Here is a 13,821-nt window from a genome sequence, read left to right on the forward strand (position 1 = left end):
TATTAATCATTTTATTTATATTATATATTTATAGTAAATCTATATTATATTTTGTATATTACCTCATTTGGATATCACAGTATTATTTTCATTCTCCCTCCCTCCCTTCTTTTTTTTTTTTTTTTTTTTTTGAGACTAGGTCTTTCAACCTCATTCATACTGAAAATGCAGTTTCAATCCACAGGCTGATCCGAATACTGATAATTAACATAGAAACTAACTCGATTCATTTTTTTTCTGATATGGGCTACTTTTCCTCTCCTTAGATAACCTGTTGACCCTCTCCTAGAGTCACTCTATTCTGGTTCCAGCCATAGTACAAAAACATCCTCTTGGCTTTAGTCTTATTGTTGGATAGCATTCCTCAACTTAGGTGACCCACCAGCTTTAGCCTCCCTAGCAGCTGGGACTGCAGGCATGTGCCACACCACATCCACCATCTATATTTTACAGATGAGGAAACTGAGGCAGTATGCTACTATGATACATAGTATAGCAGCTAGGTAGGTTGGAGCAGTGAACCTAGAGTCAGGAAGTCCTAAGTTCAAATTCAACTTCAGATACCTATGAGCTATGTGAAGCTAGGCAGTCACTCAGCCTCCAGTTAAATGATTCCATTTGCCTCAATTTCTTTATCTGGAAAATGTAAATACTAATAGCATAGGTATCCCAAGGTTGTTTTAAGGATAAAATGAGCTAATATTTGTAAAGTAGTAAGTTGCTTTGCAAATCTTAAAGTGCTATAGAAATAGAAGTAGTGGTGCTGGGAAGAGGAAGAAGAAAGTAAGAATAGGAGGAGGAAGAGGAAGAGGAGGATGGAGAGAAGGAGAGGAGGTGAAGTAGGAAGAAAAGGGATAGAGAAATAGTGGTAGGAGTAGGAGCAATAGGATGGATAAGATGAGTAGTAGTAGTAGTAGTAGTAGTAGTAGTAGTAGTAGTAGTAGTAGTAGTAGTGGTAGTAATAGCACTAATGACAGTAATAGAAAGCAGTGGACTTAGACTCAGAGAGTCTAGGTTCAAATTAAGAATTTGACACTTACTGTCCAACAATGAACAAAGTGCTTATATTCTGTGGGCCTTAGTTTCCTCATTTGTAAAACTAGAGGACTAAACTAGATAACTTCAAATATTTATCCTTCAAATGTCTTCTGAATCCAGAGGACTATAGGATCCTGGACAAAGAGAATTTAAATGACTTTCCATGATTCTCCAGCTCATCCTCTGAATCCAAGTTTTACTGACTCTAAATGTCACACTCATCTCTGCACCATACAACTTCTCAGATACTGGTAGAGCAGCCAAGCAGGAGGAGCCATGTTTTTTTTTTTTCTCTGTCTTATGAAAGTTGTAGTATTTCTGAAAGATAATGGTGCCAACACAATAACATCAGGTTCCATTTCATAGAACACTGGTTTAAAATTAAGCCCTTTGCACTGGCTCAACTGTTTGTGTACAGATGCTTCTTTAAATCATAGAAAAAGTGACAGCTTTGAATGTTATTGGCAGATTCTCCAGTAAATTGACTTGGGCCCAGCACTAGGCGATATGCTTGGTTTTTGGGAAAGATGTGCCAGCTCACTCAACATGAATAACTTTGTGCTGACCAATGGGAGAGCACTAACTGCCACCACTTCGACAATATTAAAGCATTATACTCCTTAGAGTACATTTGCTCTGAAGGGACCCTGCCTAGGGAAAAATAGTTGAAGACTACTGCAGAAGAACCATGGGATGGTTTCTTCTCAGAACTCCTTAATTGCTGCCCTCTGACCTATTCAATGCAACTAGATAATGAACAAAAGACTGCTTTGAAATTAGTACACAAAAACAGAGCGAAAGCAGTTCAGTCCCATAACCCAGCATGAGGGTTAGACTATTTCAGAGGTTACTTGGACCCTTGCCTGATGGCCCATGGGACAGCACTTTCCACTGATTTTTCTTACCCTTCAAACACTATGACAGAGTGTGAAAAGAGCAAAGTCTAGATGGGCATATTACCCAGGTAATGAGATCAACTGAAACAGCTGTACCTGAAGAGGAAGACACAATATTCCTTAAACCTATCAAGGGCTTTCAGCCATAGGAGACATAAGGGAAGTAATGACCCAAAAGAACAGAGACCTCCAATTTAACTTCTGAAAGAAAAATAGAATAACATACTGAATATAGAATAGAATAACATACTGAACTTGAGGGAAAATGCTCGGAATCATCAAGCTTCTTTTTCTCAATTAGGCTAGATTAAGGTCGCTGGTAAAATTAAGCCTCAGAAGAATTTCACTGTTCTAAGGGTTGGAATATTTCTTGTCCTCCATATATATTTCTGATAAAAAATAAATCTTCTACTTGACAGCATATTATCATAAATAGATCTGTACCTGAATCATGTGAATAAAGTTCCATTTCTGAAGCTCTTTTTTCTCTGTTATTCTATTTTGATATTCAGATGATGTCTCCTGATGCCAAGCAAACTTTATGTTCTTGAGGTCTGATACTGTGGCTACACGCTCTAAAATACAGAGAGGGGAACACACTGTCTATTTCAATTGCAAATTCGGAATCCATTTTCATTTAGAATTTTAATGCAATCAAAGTTATATAGATAACAGGTATAAAGTGTATTTTTCTTTTTTATATAACTCCTGAAGGCCATTGATCTCATCTGAATTAAAAAAAAGTAATATTAAACTAAATTAAAGGCACAAAGAGATAACAAGAAACAATGATGGGAATCATGGCCAGGTGAAGATTGCTATTTCCTTGGATGAATCTTTTATTTATTTCTTTTCTTTATTATTTTTGTGTTTTATTTTTGTATTACAAACATTTACAGAATATCCCCAGAGAGGTTTCCTGTAAGGAAGTAAAACAATTAAGCAAAGCCACCGATGCAGTGACTTTATCTGAAAGTGCATTCAGTGCTGCACATCTGTACCACCTCCCTACCTCTTTATTTTTAATTGTCTTTTTAATGAACAGGAATCATTGTTTTTTGTCTCTCCAACCCTCCACCTCATTAGAAAAAAAAAGAAAGAGAGAGAAAAACAAATTCTTTGTAACAAATATGCATAGTCAAGCAAAACAAATTGGTGAATCATCAATAAAAAGTCAATCTATTTGATTCAGAGGACACAGTTGAACACACCTTAGAGTAAACAATTACATAAGATGAAATGGCTCATGGTAGAGGATAGGGAAGAACTGGATAGGGTTGAAGATTTTTGTAAATAAACAACACTTAGAGGTTTTACTATCTATTGCTTAGTTTTCCAGGGACTTGTGCTCACCAGGAAGCTGGTTTAATTAGGCTTCTCTCCTAATAGCCTTAGAGCAGAACAACCAAAAAAGCCATTCTGCAAATGATTAAGGGGATGAGAGGAAGCATCACATAGTAGATGTAGAAAAAAAGGACTTAGAACCTGGAAAACTGGCTTCAAATCCTGCTTTTGCTGCTTGACCACGGGCAAGTCACTTTAATATTTCAGTGTTCTAGGCAGCACTATAAGACCATCAGTTATTCATAAGGTATGAATTTGCTACTTACAGATAATAAAATTCCTGAGGGGAAAAGGTGGGGGAGAAGGAGGTGGAGGGAGGTGCAGCAGAAGAAGGAGAAACCAGAGAGGAGAAAGTTTAAAAGGAAAAATTTGCACAAGGTCATTCTGGTGAAAGTTGTTTTTCCTTGACAACTTGCCCTCTTTCAAATTTTCCAATCTTCTAGAAATTTTCTCTTTTTTTCTCTTTCAAATTTTCTAGTTTCTAGTTCTTCATCCACTTCTATTTGCTCTTAACTTGATAAAACACTGTACCTTTGTATTTGGCGATTTGTTCAGCATTTGGTTCAACTACTTCATTGTTGATGTGCCTTCCTGGATAGTGAGCTTGAACTTGAGAGAGAATTTGAAGGTCAATTTCCCCTGAGAGACAAATAAGAGGATTAGTCAAATTTAAGGAAAGAAAATAAATGCTAAGGATAATTTGATTTGCCTGCTTCCTTCCAGTCCCTAGGATACTGGTTCTCAATGGGTATGCCAGGGATTATGTCATGAGTTTTTGCTCTGTGAGTTTCCAATGACATGGCATTTGCACTTACGTGAACATGTAAGAGTCTCACTCAGTTTGAATGAAATTTGTACTTGTAGTTCCATTCATAAGGTTGGAATCTCTGCCTTATGGCCAGGAATAATACTGAGCTATGAACAACAGTAAAAGTCTAAGAACTGCTGAAGTAGAGCAGTGTGGAGGCAAGTAAAGGTCTCACCACAACAGAAAGACTGCTAGCTGGTGTCTGAACCCAACGCCTGCAAAACAGCTGTAGCAATGCTGCCACAGTGATACTAGCCCAATGGTCCCTTCCACCTTCTCTGTGTCCCAGGCCCTTGGTAGTCTGGTGAAGATGATGGATCCCCTCTTAGAAAAAATGTTTTTAAATAAGTGAAATATTCAGGACTACAGTAAAAAAAAAATATTAAAATAAAGAGGAAGGGAGGAGATGCAGATGTATAATATTGAATGAATGTTCAGATAAAGTCACTGCATTGGTGGCTTAGCTTAATTGTTTTACTTCCTTACAAGATACCTCTCTGGGGATAATTAGTAAATGTTTGCAAAGACAAAATACATAAGTAAAATATTAAAGAAAATAAATGAATAAAAGATTTATCCAAGGAAATAGTAATCTTCACCTGGCCATTACTCCCATCATTGTTTCTTGTTATCTCTTTCTTCATTTCCTTAATTCAGTTTAATATTACTTTTTTTTTAAATTCAGATGAGATCAATGGCCTTCAGGAGGTATACAAAAAAGAAAAATGTACTTTATATTTGTCATTTGTGTAACTTTGATTATCTGAAAGAAAGAAAGAGAGAGAGAGAAAGAGAGAGATGCTTTCCCCATTTAAGTTCATGAACCCCCTGAAATTTATTCCAAGTTAAAGTCCCCTGGGACTATGAATTATTGATAAGACCAAGTTGTAGATGTGGCTGTCATAGCTGCTCTCATAGATAGCAGGTAGCCAACATGATAGGAGAGAGAGTGTGCTACTGAGTTATCTGACCATATGAACTAGTCATTTTGCTACCTTACTTGTCTTAGCAGTGGGAAAGTATAAGTATAAGTGTTCTAAGCTTGTTTTATCCTGAGGTTCTGTGAGGATCTGAGTTTATCATTGTCATTTACTCTGCAAGTCTTTCCACCTTTGTAACAGCAAAGACCCCAGCATAAACAGGAGGGCCTCCTGTACTGGTTCTTAGATCTGCTTCTCTAAAAGGAAAGCAACTTCTGAGGGGTCAACAATCACTTTAATCAAACATATACCAACAGAGAAAATAAAGAGAAATTAAGACCAACAGACAGTGCTTCTAACTGTCTGACCACAAGCAATACATACATTACAGATCAACAGAAAGATCCAACTGTCTGACCATTACATACATACATAGTTACCAGAGACAGAAGCACCAATATCTGGGTTTTCAAAGTTTGGTGGGGGGCTCCTTAACAACTACCCAGTCTCTATGGCCAAACAAACACTTCCAAAGAATAAGCCCCCCCAAAAAAGGTCACCTCAGAGTATTTTTACACTATTCAGAATCAGAGAGTATGACCCTCTGACCCATTGTCTCAGTAGAAATTAACAAAAGATATTGAGTCCCATTAGTGGGCAGGGAAAATCTTTAACTCTTCACTCCACCCACAATTAACCTCACATTAACATTACAACCTTCCTTTTTCAAGTTAGTAGAAGCTAATAAAGAATAGGACCCCAGTATTTGGGTGAAAGTTTGGCCTACAAGGAGGAGAATGTAGGAGGGTCAAGCCTGTACAGGGATGAAATCAGTTAAATGACTGCTTATGCGGTATGATGTAAGGGGTGCCAAGAAGTCCCTTCAGTTCACAACTCCTTGAAGCTGTTATGGAAACTTAAGCTTCTACCATTTCAAAGAGTTTCAAAGAGATAGAGACAAAACCTGTGTTTTCATTGATATAGGGAATTCTTGATGAGGAAACACCTTCTACTAATACAGGTTGGTATCTTCCCTGAAACTCATACTCCTGGAGAGCTGCTTAGAGCACTGACAAGTTAAGTGATTTTCCCACAGTTACACAACCAGTATGGGTCATGATGGAGACTTGAACCCAGGTCTTTGTGTCTTTGAGGCCAGTTTTCTTTCTACTAAGCTTCTGTCATATGTTATGATTAAAGAAGTACCAAGAAAAGACTTCCAGTTTAAAATAATCTCTTCTTCCGTGTCTTATTGACCCTTAAACTTCAGACCATATGGGCTACATGTCTTTAGGACATTCACGCTGATCCTTCTTAATCTGAAAGAGGAAAGAAGAGAGGCCAAGCATTTATTAAGCAACTATGTGCCAGGCACTCTAAGTGTTTTACAAATACTATCTCATCTCAACAATCCTGTGAAGTAGGTGCTATTATAATTCCTATTTTACTATTGAGGAAACTGAGGCAAACAGAAGTTGTGACTTTCCTTGCGTGACACAGCCAGTCTGTGTCTGCAAGAGGATAAGCCAGATTTGAACCTCAGATCTTTCTGACTACAGGCCCAGCACTCTATCCACTGAGCCATCTATCTGCTAAAATCATAAAGGTTCCTGGTTATTAAAGTCTTGATGTGAATTAGTTTACAAGATTCTTCCCAAAGTGACAATGTACTGAGAGCAAACAGAGAAAAAGTAGCTCATAGGACTAAAAACTTTGAAGATTTCTGGGTACAGAAAAGGTTGTACCAAAAAAGTCTGATATGGTAGCCAAAGAGTTAAATTGGCTATGGGTAGGCCGATAGGTAAGGATAATGATCGGCAAGGTCCATGTAATGTGTCTTTCAAAATCACTCACTGACTTTTCTTCTTCCTTTCTCCTCCCCTAGTCCTTGAGACTTATAGATCAGAGACTTGAGATTTAAAGATTTAGGACAGGAAGGAATCTTAGAGATTATCTGTTCCAATCTTAGAGATTATCTGTTCCAAGCTCCTCATTTTGGAGATAAGATAACTGAGGCCCAGCATGTTTTAGTGACAAGAATGTGGGGTTGGCGGTGTGTGAAAGAAAATTCTGTGACCTGCTTTGTAGGCAAAAGCATGCCAGAAACAATTTTTGTTTCTTTAAAATTATTTTAATATAAGCATTTCTGCTTAGAGAGAACCAGAGATGGACAGAACCACCCCATGACTCTGAGAATCTCAAGCATAGTCATTTTGAAGACAATTTCTCAGATTTCTGAATAAAGAATATTTCACAGTTAAGATAGAGCAAGAGCTCACAATTTCCGGTAACAACTGGCTGAATAGCTCGCTTCCTCAAACTAAACAATAGCCAGTTAAACCTTTTGCCACACTCTTCAATCACTTCCCCTAAACCTTTCAATTCTTCTCTGGCCTCTCTTTTCAATATTTTTCTTTTCCAACTGGTCAAAGGTGAACAAAAGGGATACTTCTATTAAATGAAGTAATGAAAGAGGCTTCTTCCTTATCCTGGGAGAATCATTACCTTAATCCATTCAAGGCATGAGAAAAGGTAATCTTTTATATCATATCACACAGACAAGGAAGGTCTGACTATAAATCTAAGGGCACTTGTATCTAAGTAAGATAATGGACTTGGTCCACTGCTAGAATTCCCTATTCTTACTGCTCCCCTTTATTCTTCTTTGCAAAGGATGGCTGTCTTGAAAACGTGAAAGGATACACTGGGAAATATAGGCACTGGTATACTGACAAATATTTAACAAGTGGTTCTCTAAGGGGGAAAAATATGCATAACATACTTTTAAGCCTAATTTACAACATGAGCATTTTCTTCATCTCTTTCCTAAATCTAGATAACCAACAAAACAATAAACTGAGTCCTGATTTGTAGCATTTGCTGATTCCTAAGGTTTCCCTGCTGCCACTGCAAATTTGACAATCAGATCTCAGTAGCCTGTAGAAGCTGGCTCCAGTTCCCTGAATATATAAAGGTGATGTAAAAAATAACAGATATCAATAAAATGTTATTTTTAAAAATCCATGCACTTTTCATGATTTAAAACAAGACAAATCTACAGGATGATGAGAAAAATAGAAACCAGTATGCTTACTGAAGGACTGGGATGTTGCTTCCCTTACCTTAAAACAGCATCTTTAATGGTAGTCAATAGCAAACCCCAAATCCCTATTCCTGAAGCACCAACAGATGAATTCTATTTTCTATTTTGTCTTTCTTTTCTGAAACTTTGTGAATGCTTGCTTTCATGTAACTGAACTAGATATTGTGGGTCTACATGTTACAAGCTGCAAGCTGCATAGAATCAGAGCCTTCATGCATCATTCACAGTCAGTCGCATCGATTTCACTATATTCTGAGTTCAGTGGTTCTTGCTAGAAATGCATTAATAGAAGATATATGGCACATGATGCTGGAGATAGGACTGAAAGATGAAGAGTGTTCCTAAATATACCAAGTCAAAGAAAGAAAGAAGCTCTTTCTTCTTAGTAGCCCTGGCCAAAGCTATGAAGTCCTTCAGCATTTATTGTCCATACCAACTGTTGTAGCACTTAGCATAGACTATTTTGTTTCTTATTTAACTGTTCAATCACTTGTCGCCTATCTTCCCAATGACATTATTGATATGTTCAGGTGTCCTTGAGATACTTATACCTTTGATCATCTCTGACATCTAGCCCAGTATTAGATATATAGCAGGTCCATCAAAGAGAGGAGGAAGTATGAAAAATCCCCTCAACCTGATTTTTTTAAATGGTCAGGAGTTATAGAAACATAGATGTAGGGTAAGAAAGATCAGCAACTACAAGTTTTCCCATTAACCCTATCTGACTCCTGAGTTGACCTCTCCCTATAACTAAACTTTCTAATTCTCTCCTGGCAGCTCTCTTTCTGCTCTCATTTTTGCTCACTCCAGCCTTATTGCCCCCAGATCTCTAGTCATCCTTGACGACAGCTTCCACTACACAGTTGGGTGTGCTTTGTTTGTTTTTGTGGAAACACCTTGCCATCATTAACAAATTTTTCTTCATTAATTCAGCAAGCATTTAGTAAGTCCCTTCTTAACAGGCAAGGAACTACACTGAATACAAGTACAAAGGCAAAAAAGATATGGTACCCAACATCCAGGAACTTACATTCTATTAGAGGGGAACACCAAGTGCTCAAATATGTCAGTACAAAATATATACCAACTATACACAAAATAATTTGGAGGAAAGGGTGAGACTACTAACAACGGGGGAGGGGGAAGGAATTAGCAAAGGCCTCCTGTAAGAAGGGGCCTTCAGTCAAACCTTGGAGGAAGCCAGAGCTACTATGAGATAGGAGAGCAGAGAAAGCATTCCAAGCATGGGAGAACAACTTGTAGAAAGGAAGGGAAGGAGGAGGTACAATGCAATGTACAAGGTATCTTACTGCAAACAAGCCTTTACATTTGGACGCAAATGATAAGGAGGGGGTAGAGATAACAAGAAATCAGTCTGCATAGATTGGAACCAAATTGTAAAAGATTTTAAAAGCAAAATACAGGAATTTATATTTTATCTCTAGGCTGGAGGTTCCCAAACTTATTTGGTCTACTGCCCCCTTTAAAAAATTACTTGTTACCCCCTTGGAAATCTACTTTCTTTAACCTTTTAATGTTTTTTTTTAATTTGTATCATTTCCAAAAATAAGATTTAATAATTTGTCGTAAATTTGTGGGTTTTTCCTGCATTGAAATTTTGATGAGCATCATTGCATCACACAGCCATATAGTATCATATTGTAAATAAGCCATTACAGGCACATGTTCCTGCCAAAGCATGCTGGACTTCCCCACAGTGCACAACATCCTGGCCTGCCAACAACTCCTTGATTGGATTAGTCAGGGAACTTAACCACTGATAGGTTATAACTCGCATTTTGTATGTTTATTTTGAAAATAATGTAAAGTGATTACATTAGGTAAAGTCATAGGGAATGACTTTAACTGTGTTACACCACAGATGAAAGATACGTGAACATTTTTTCAAAATTTTCTTTTCTTCTTTACTTCCATTGCCATCTTATTTTTATTCAGTGCCCCCCCATTGCACCAGAGGCTGCAACTGCCCCTCATCCCCACAGGGGTGGTATCACCCATTTTGGGAACCAATTCTGGGTGAAAGAAGGCATTTAACTGAAGCTTCTTATACAGAGGAGTGAATGATCAGAACTGTGCTATAGGTTTATCACTGTGGCAGTTATGGGGAGCATTAATTGAAAAAGAGGAGAGATAGTGAACAAAAAGGCCAAATATGTAGCTAAAGCATTACCCCCTAGCAAGAAGTGGTGAGGACTTTTGCTAGGGCAGCAGCCGGTAGGGTGTAGCACAGTGCTTGGCACCTAGTGAGTATTTAGACCATGATTATTGAAAGATTGACTGACTGAATGGAGAGAAGGGAGCATAGGCAAAGCATGGAAGGAAGTAAAATGATCAAGACTTGGCAAATGCCTAGATATGGGAAAGGTGATGAGGAAGAATAATATTCAAAGATGATGACATGGTGGTGAATTCAGATAGCTGTTAAGTATGGTGTAGTAAGATCCTTAATTGAAAAAGAGAAGTAAGTAACATGTTACACTACTTCCACTTCCTCATATTAATTGAAAACTGGCTTTCTCTTGAGGAATTTGCCATGTTGCAGCCTTCTTTAACACTAACCATTTCCGTTTCCTACCTCTCATGCGATCTGGAGCTAGAGTCTTTAATGGGCACAAATTTCTAGAACATTACTTTGCTACCATCATCCAACCAATTCTTCTTTGAACTTCATTGCATCCAGTTATTCAAATCCTACATAATTACGGACACAGAAATGAAAAAGACTCAGTACAAGAAAAACAATGAGAAAGAAACCATTTGGTTTTTCTCAGAGTAATTCTTCACGGCAGGAGCCGTGTTGAGTCCAGTACCCAACATGTTAGTTCTCTATAAATCACCTATAAAGCACATTACCAAAATATCAAGTTAGAGCTCATTGTGAAAGGGAAACCAGAAGCCACTAATGTAACAATTTGGGGCAATTTTAGATTAAGTGAAAAAAGGAAATCTGGAAGCATGCAAGCAAGCTTTTATTGTTCATTCTTAAGCCATCTGGGGCCCACAGTTCTGAGTTCCAAAAAACTGAGTGCAAACGTAATGAATGTATGTATCTGTCTGTATATGTTGTTGTTTTTAATGGAACCGTATCCTTCTACCACGTGCTCACTCAATAAACACTAACTGATGATGATTTTGATAGCTCTAGACTGACAAAATATGGGACCTTTCACACTTTCAGAAAACTCAAAAACCAACAGTTATTTGGGTAAACAAAAACCTTATTAAGCAGGGACACATTTGAGTATTTCCCCTAAAGAACAAAATCTGCAAAGGTTTATATGACAGATGGAAGGGGTAAGCAGAAATAACAATGGTTTGACTATTTTTACAATTCACCATTTCCTCTTCCCTTTCTTCCCAACCTTCGGTGAAAAACAAAGCAAATTAAGTGGTACAGAGCCTACTGTCTCAAAATTAGGGGAATGTCATGATTAAATTTAATATGTTTTTTCATTTATTAATATTTGCTAAACATGTAGAATCACTGCAAATACAAATCTATATCAACATAACCTGATAATCTTACAGTATGTCATTCAAGTAGTCACTGTTAATTTTTAACATTCATCTCCCCCATCCAAATCACTTTATGTCATAATTTAACCTGCGGTCTTAATTGACTAGGCTAGTTCTTTTATATGTAAATGAATGTCCTGAGGCATTTATAGTCAAATATGTGGCAGCTTGCATTATCAACCATTTGGCATTTGGGCCATTGGAATTATTTAAACTCTCTGGGATAATTACCTTTTAAAGGCTACCACAATGTTCACCATTTAGTTTCTAATTAAACATGTCAAATAAAGAGACAGCTTAGAACAGTAGTTGCTTTGTAGAGCAGTAGAGGGCTTCTAATTTTAAAGGTTATGGGCTAGTTTTCGAGATGGAAAGGACCTTTAGGGATCATCTAATCCAATGATGTCAACCTCAAAAAGAGTGTGGCTACTAGGGGCCACTAATTCATGGAGAGGGACCTTCTGGCCACATATTGACAGGTTTAAAATATAATGTTATCTGTGGTTCATTGTTTTTTATTTGTTTTGCTAATTATTTCCCAAATATATTTTAATCCAGTTTGGGCCTTACTCAGGCCCACATCTGATACCTGTGTTTTAGTACAATCCCTTTGTACTACACATGAGGACACAGAGTCCCAACAAGGTAAAATAATTTGAAGTTTAGACAGGTAGTAGATAAGGGGCAGAGCAGGGATTTGAATCTGGGTCTTCCAGCATTAAATCTGGTGCTCTGTCCATTGCATTAGTCATTACACCAAATGGCAGAGATGCTGTAGACTACAGGATGACAGAAATGGTTCTGGTCTGAAAAAAAAAAAAAAGAGGAGGGAGAAGTCTGCAAAGTCAGATAAAATAACTTTGATTACTGGCAAAATTCTAGAATGAAATCTTAAAGGGATGGTTAAGGAACACATAGAAAAGGAAGCAATCATCCAAAACAGCATGACTTCATCAAGGATATGTTAATCTCACATAATTACTGTTACTGAGATGGTTACTAGACTAGATCAGGGAAGTCCATCAGCTATAATTTGTCAAAATTTTAGCAAAACATTTGATAGTCTACCAGCAGTGTGGTGGTGTAGTGGATACAGTGCCCGGCCTGGAGACCAAGATTCATCTTCCTGAGTTCAAATATGACCTCAAACACTAACTGTGTGACCCTGGACAAGTCACTTAACTCTATTTGCCTCAATTTCCTCATCTGTAAAATGAGCTGGAGGAAATGACAAGTCACTCCAGTATCTCTGCCAAGAAAACCCCAAATAGGGTCATGAAGAGTTGGACAAAACTGAAACAACAGGATTGGTAACCTTAGGGAGAAATTATGCACACATACTTTTAAATGTAATCTGAATTATTTACACTTTTGTAAGTCTAGACAGTCAACAAAACCATAAAGCAGTCCGAATTTTTAGTTCACCAGTTTCTTTAGTGTGAATTTTCCCAATGAAAATTTAACAACGGGAACTTTGATCAGAGCTGCTTGGAGCACACTCCTGCAGCTAGGTCATTAACATAAGGCAGAAAGAGGAAGATGAGAGAAAGCCTGGGAGAAAGATTTATCATTAAAATAGCCTCTTAAATAATCTCATTTCCTTAACCTTTCCCTAAGAGGGTTTCTAATTATCTTTGTGATTTGGGCAAATTAATTAACAAGGTCCTAATCTATAAAATGAAAGGTTTTGACTAAGTGGAATCCTAGATTCCTTCTGGCCCTTAACAATCAATGTAACTCTTTTATGGGACAGAGGGCTTTCCCAAACAGTGTTTTTTAGCTTGTGGACACAACCTTAGGATTCTTGTAGAACTGGGTGACTGAGTTAAGTTATTTGGCTTCTCTGATGCTCAGTTTTGTCATTGGTTCAAATAATATCTGGCCTATCTTATAGGTTGTTGTGAAGATGAATTAAGAAAAAGTAAATGAAAGACTTTAAAATTATTTATTAAAATCATTATTATATTATTATTAGCAACTCCTGGTGAGAAAACCCTTTCTACCAAAGATGAGCAATTGCTCATCTATAAGACATGAAGATTTATAGTCACAGAGTTGCCTGAGAGCAATGAAAAGTGAACTAACTTGTCAAGGTCATTTAGTCAGTATACATCAGGCCTTGAACCAAGGTCTTTTTGGCTCTGAGACCAGCCCCCTATCACAAGGTAATAC

The 13,821-nt window shown here is 37.4% G+C and overlaps 1 protein-coding gene across 1 annotated transcript in view; it reads right to left on the reverse strand.

The window, feature by feature from the left end:
- The window catches only part of HNMT (histamine N-methyltransferase), a 54,044-nt gene that overhangs the window by 22,363 nt on the left and 17,860 nt on the right, over positions 1 to 13,821 (reverse strand). The window contains exons 3-4 of the mRNA XM_072613201.1: positions 3,810 to 3,917; positions 2,379 to 2,509 (exon numbers count right to left, since the gene is read on the reverse strand). Coding sequence (XP_072469302.1) covers positions 2,379 to 2,509; positions 3,810 to 3,917 — 239 coding nt within the window. The remainder of the gene's footprint in view (positions 1 to 2,378; positions 2,510 to 3,809; positions 3,918 to 13,821) is intronic.

The sequence above is a fragment of the Notamacropus eugenii genome, chromosome 5 (assembly GCF_028372415.1).
Source record: "Notamacropus eugenii isolate mMacEug1 chromosome 5, mMacEug1.pri_v2, whole genome shotgun sequence".
Lineage (NCBI taxonomy): Eukaryota > Metazoa > Chordata > Mammalia > Diprotodontia > Macropodidae > Notamacropus > Notamacropus eugenii.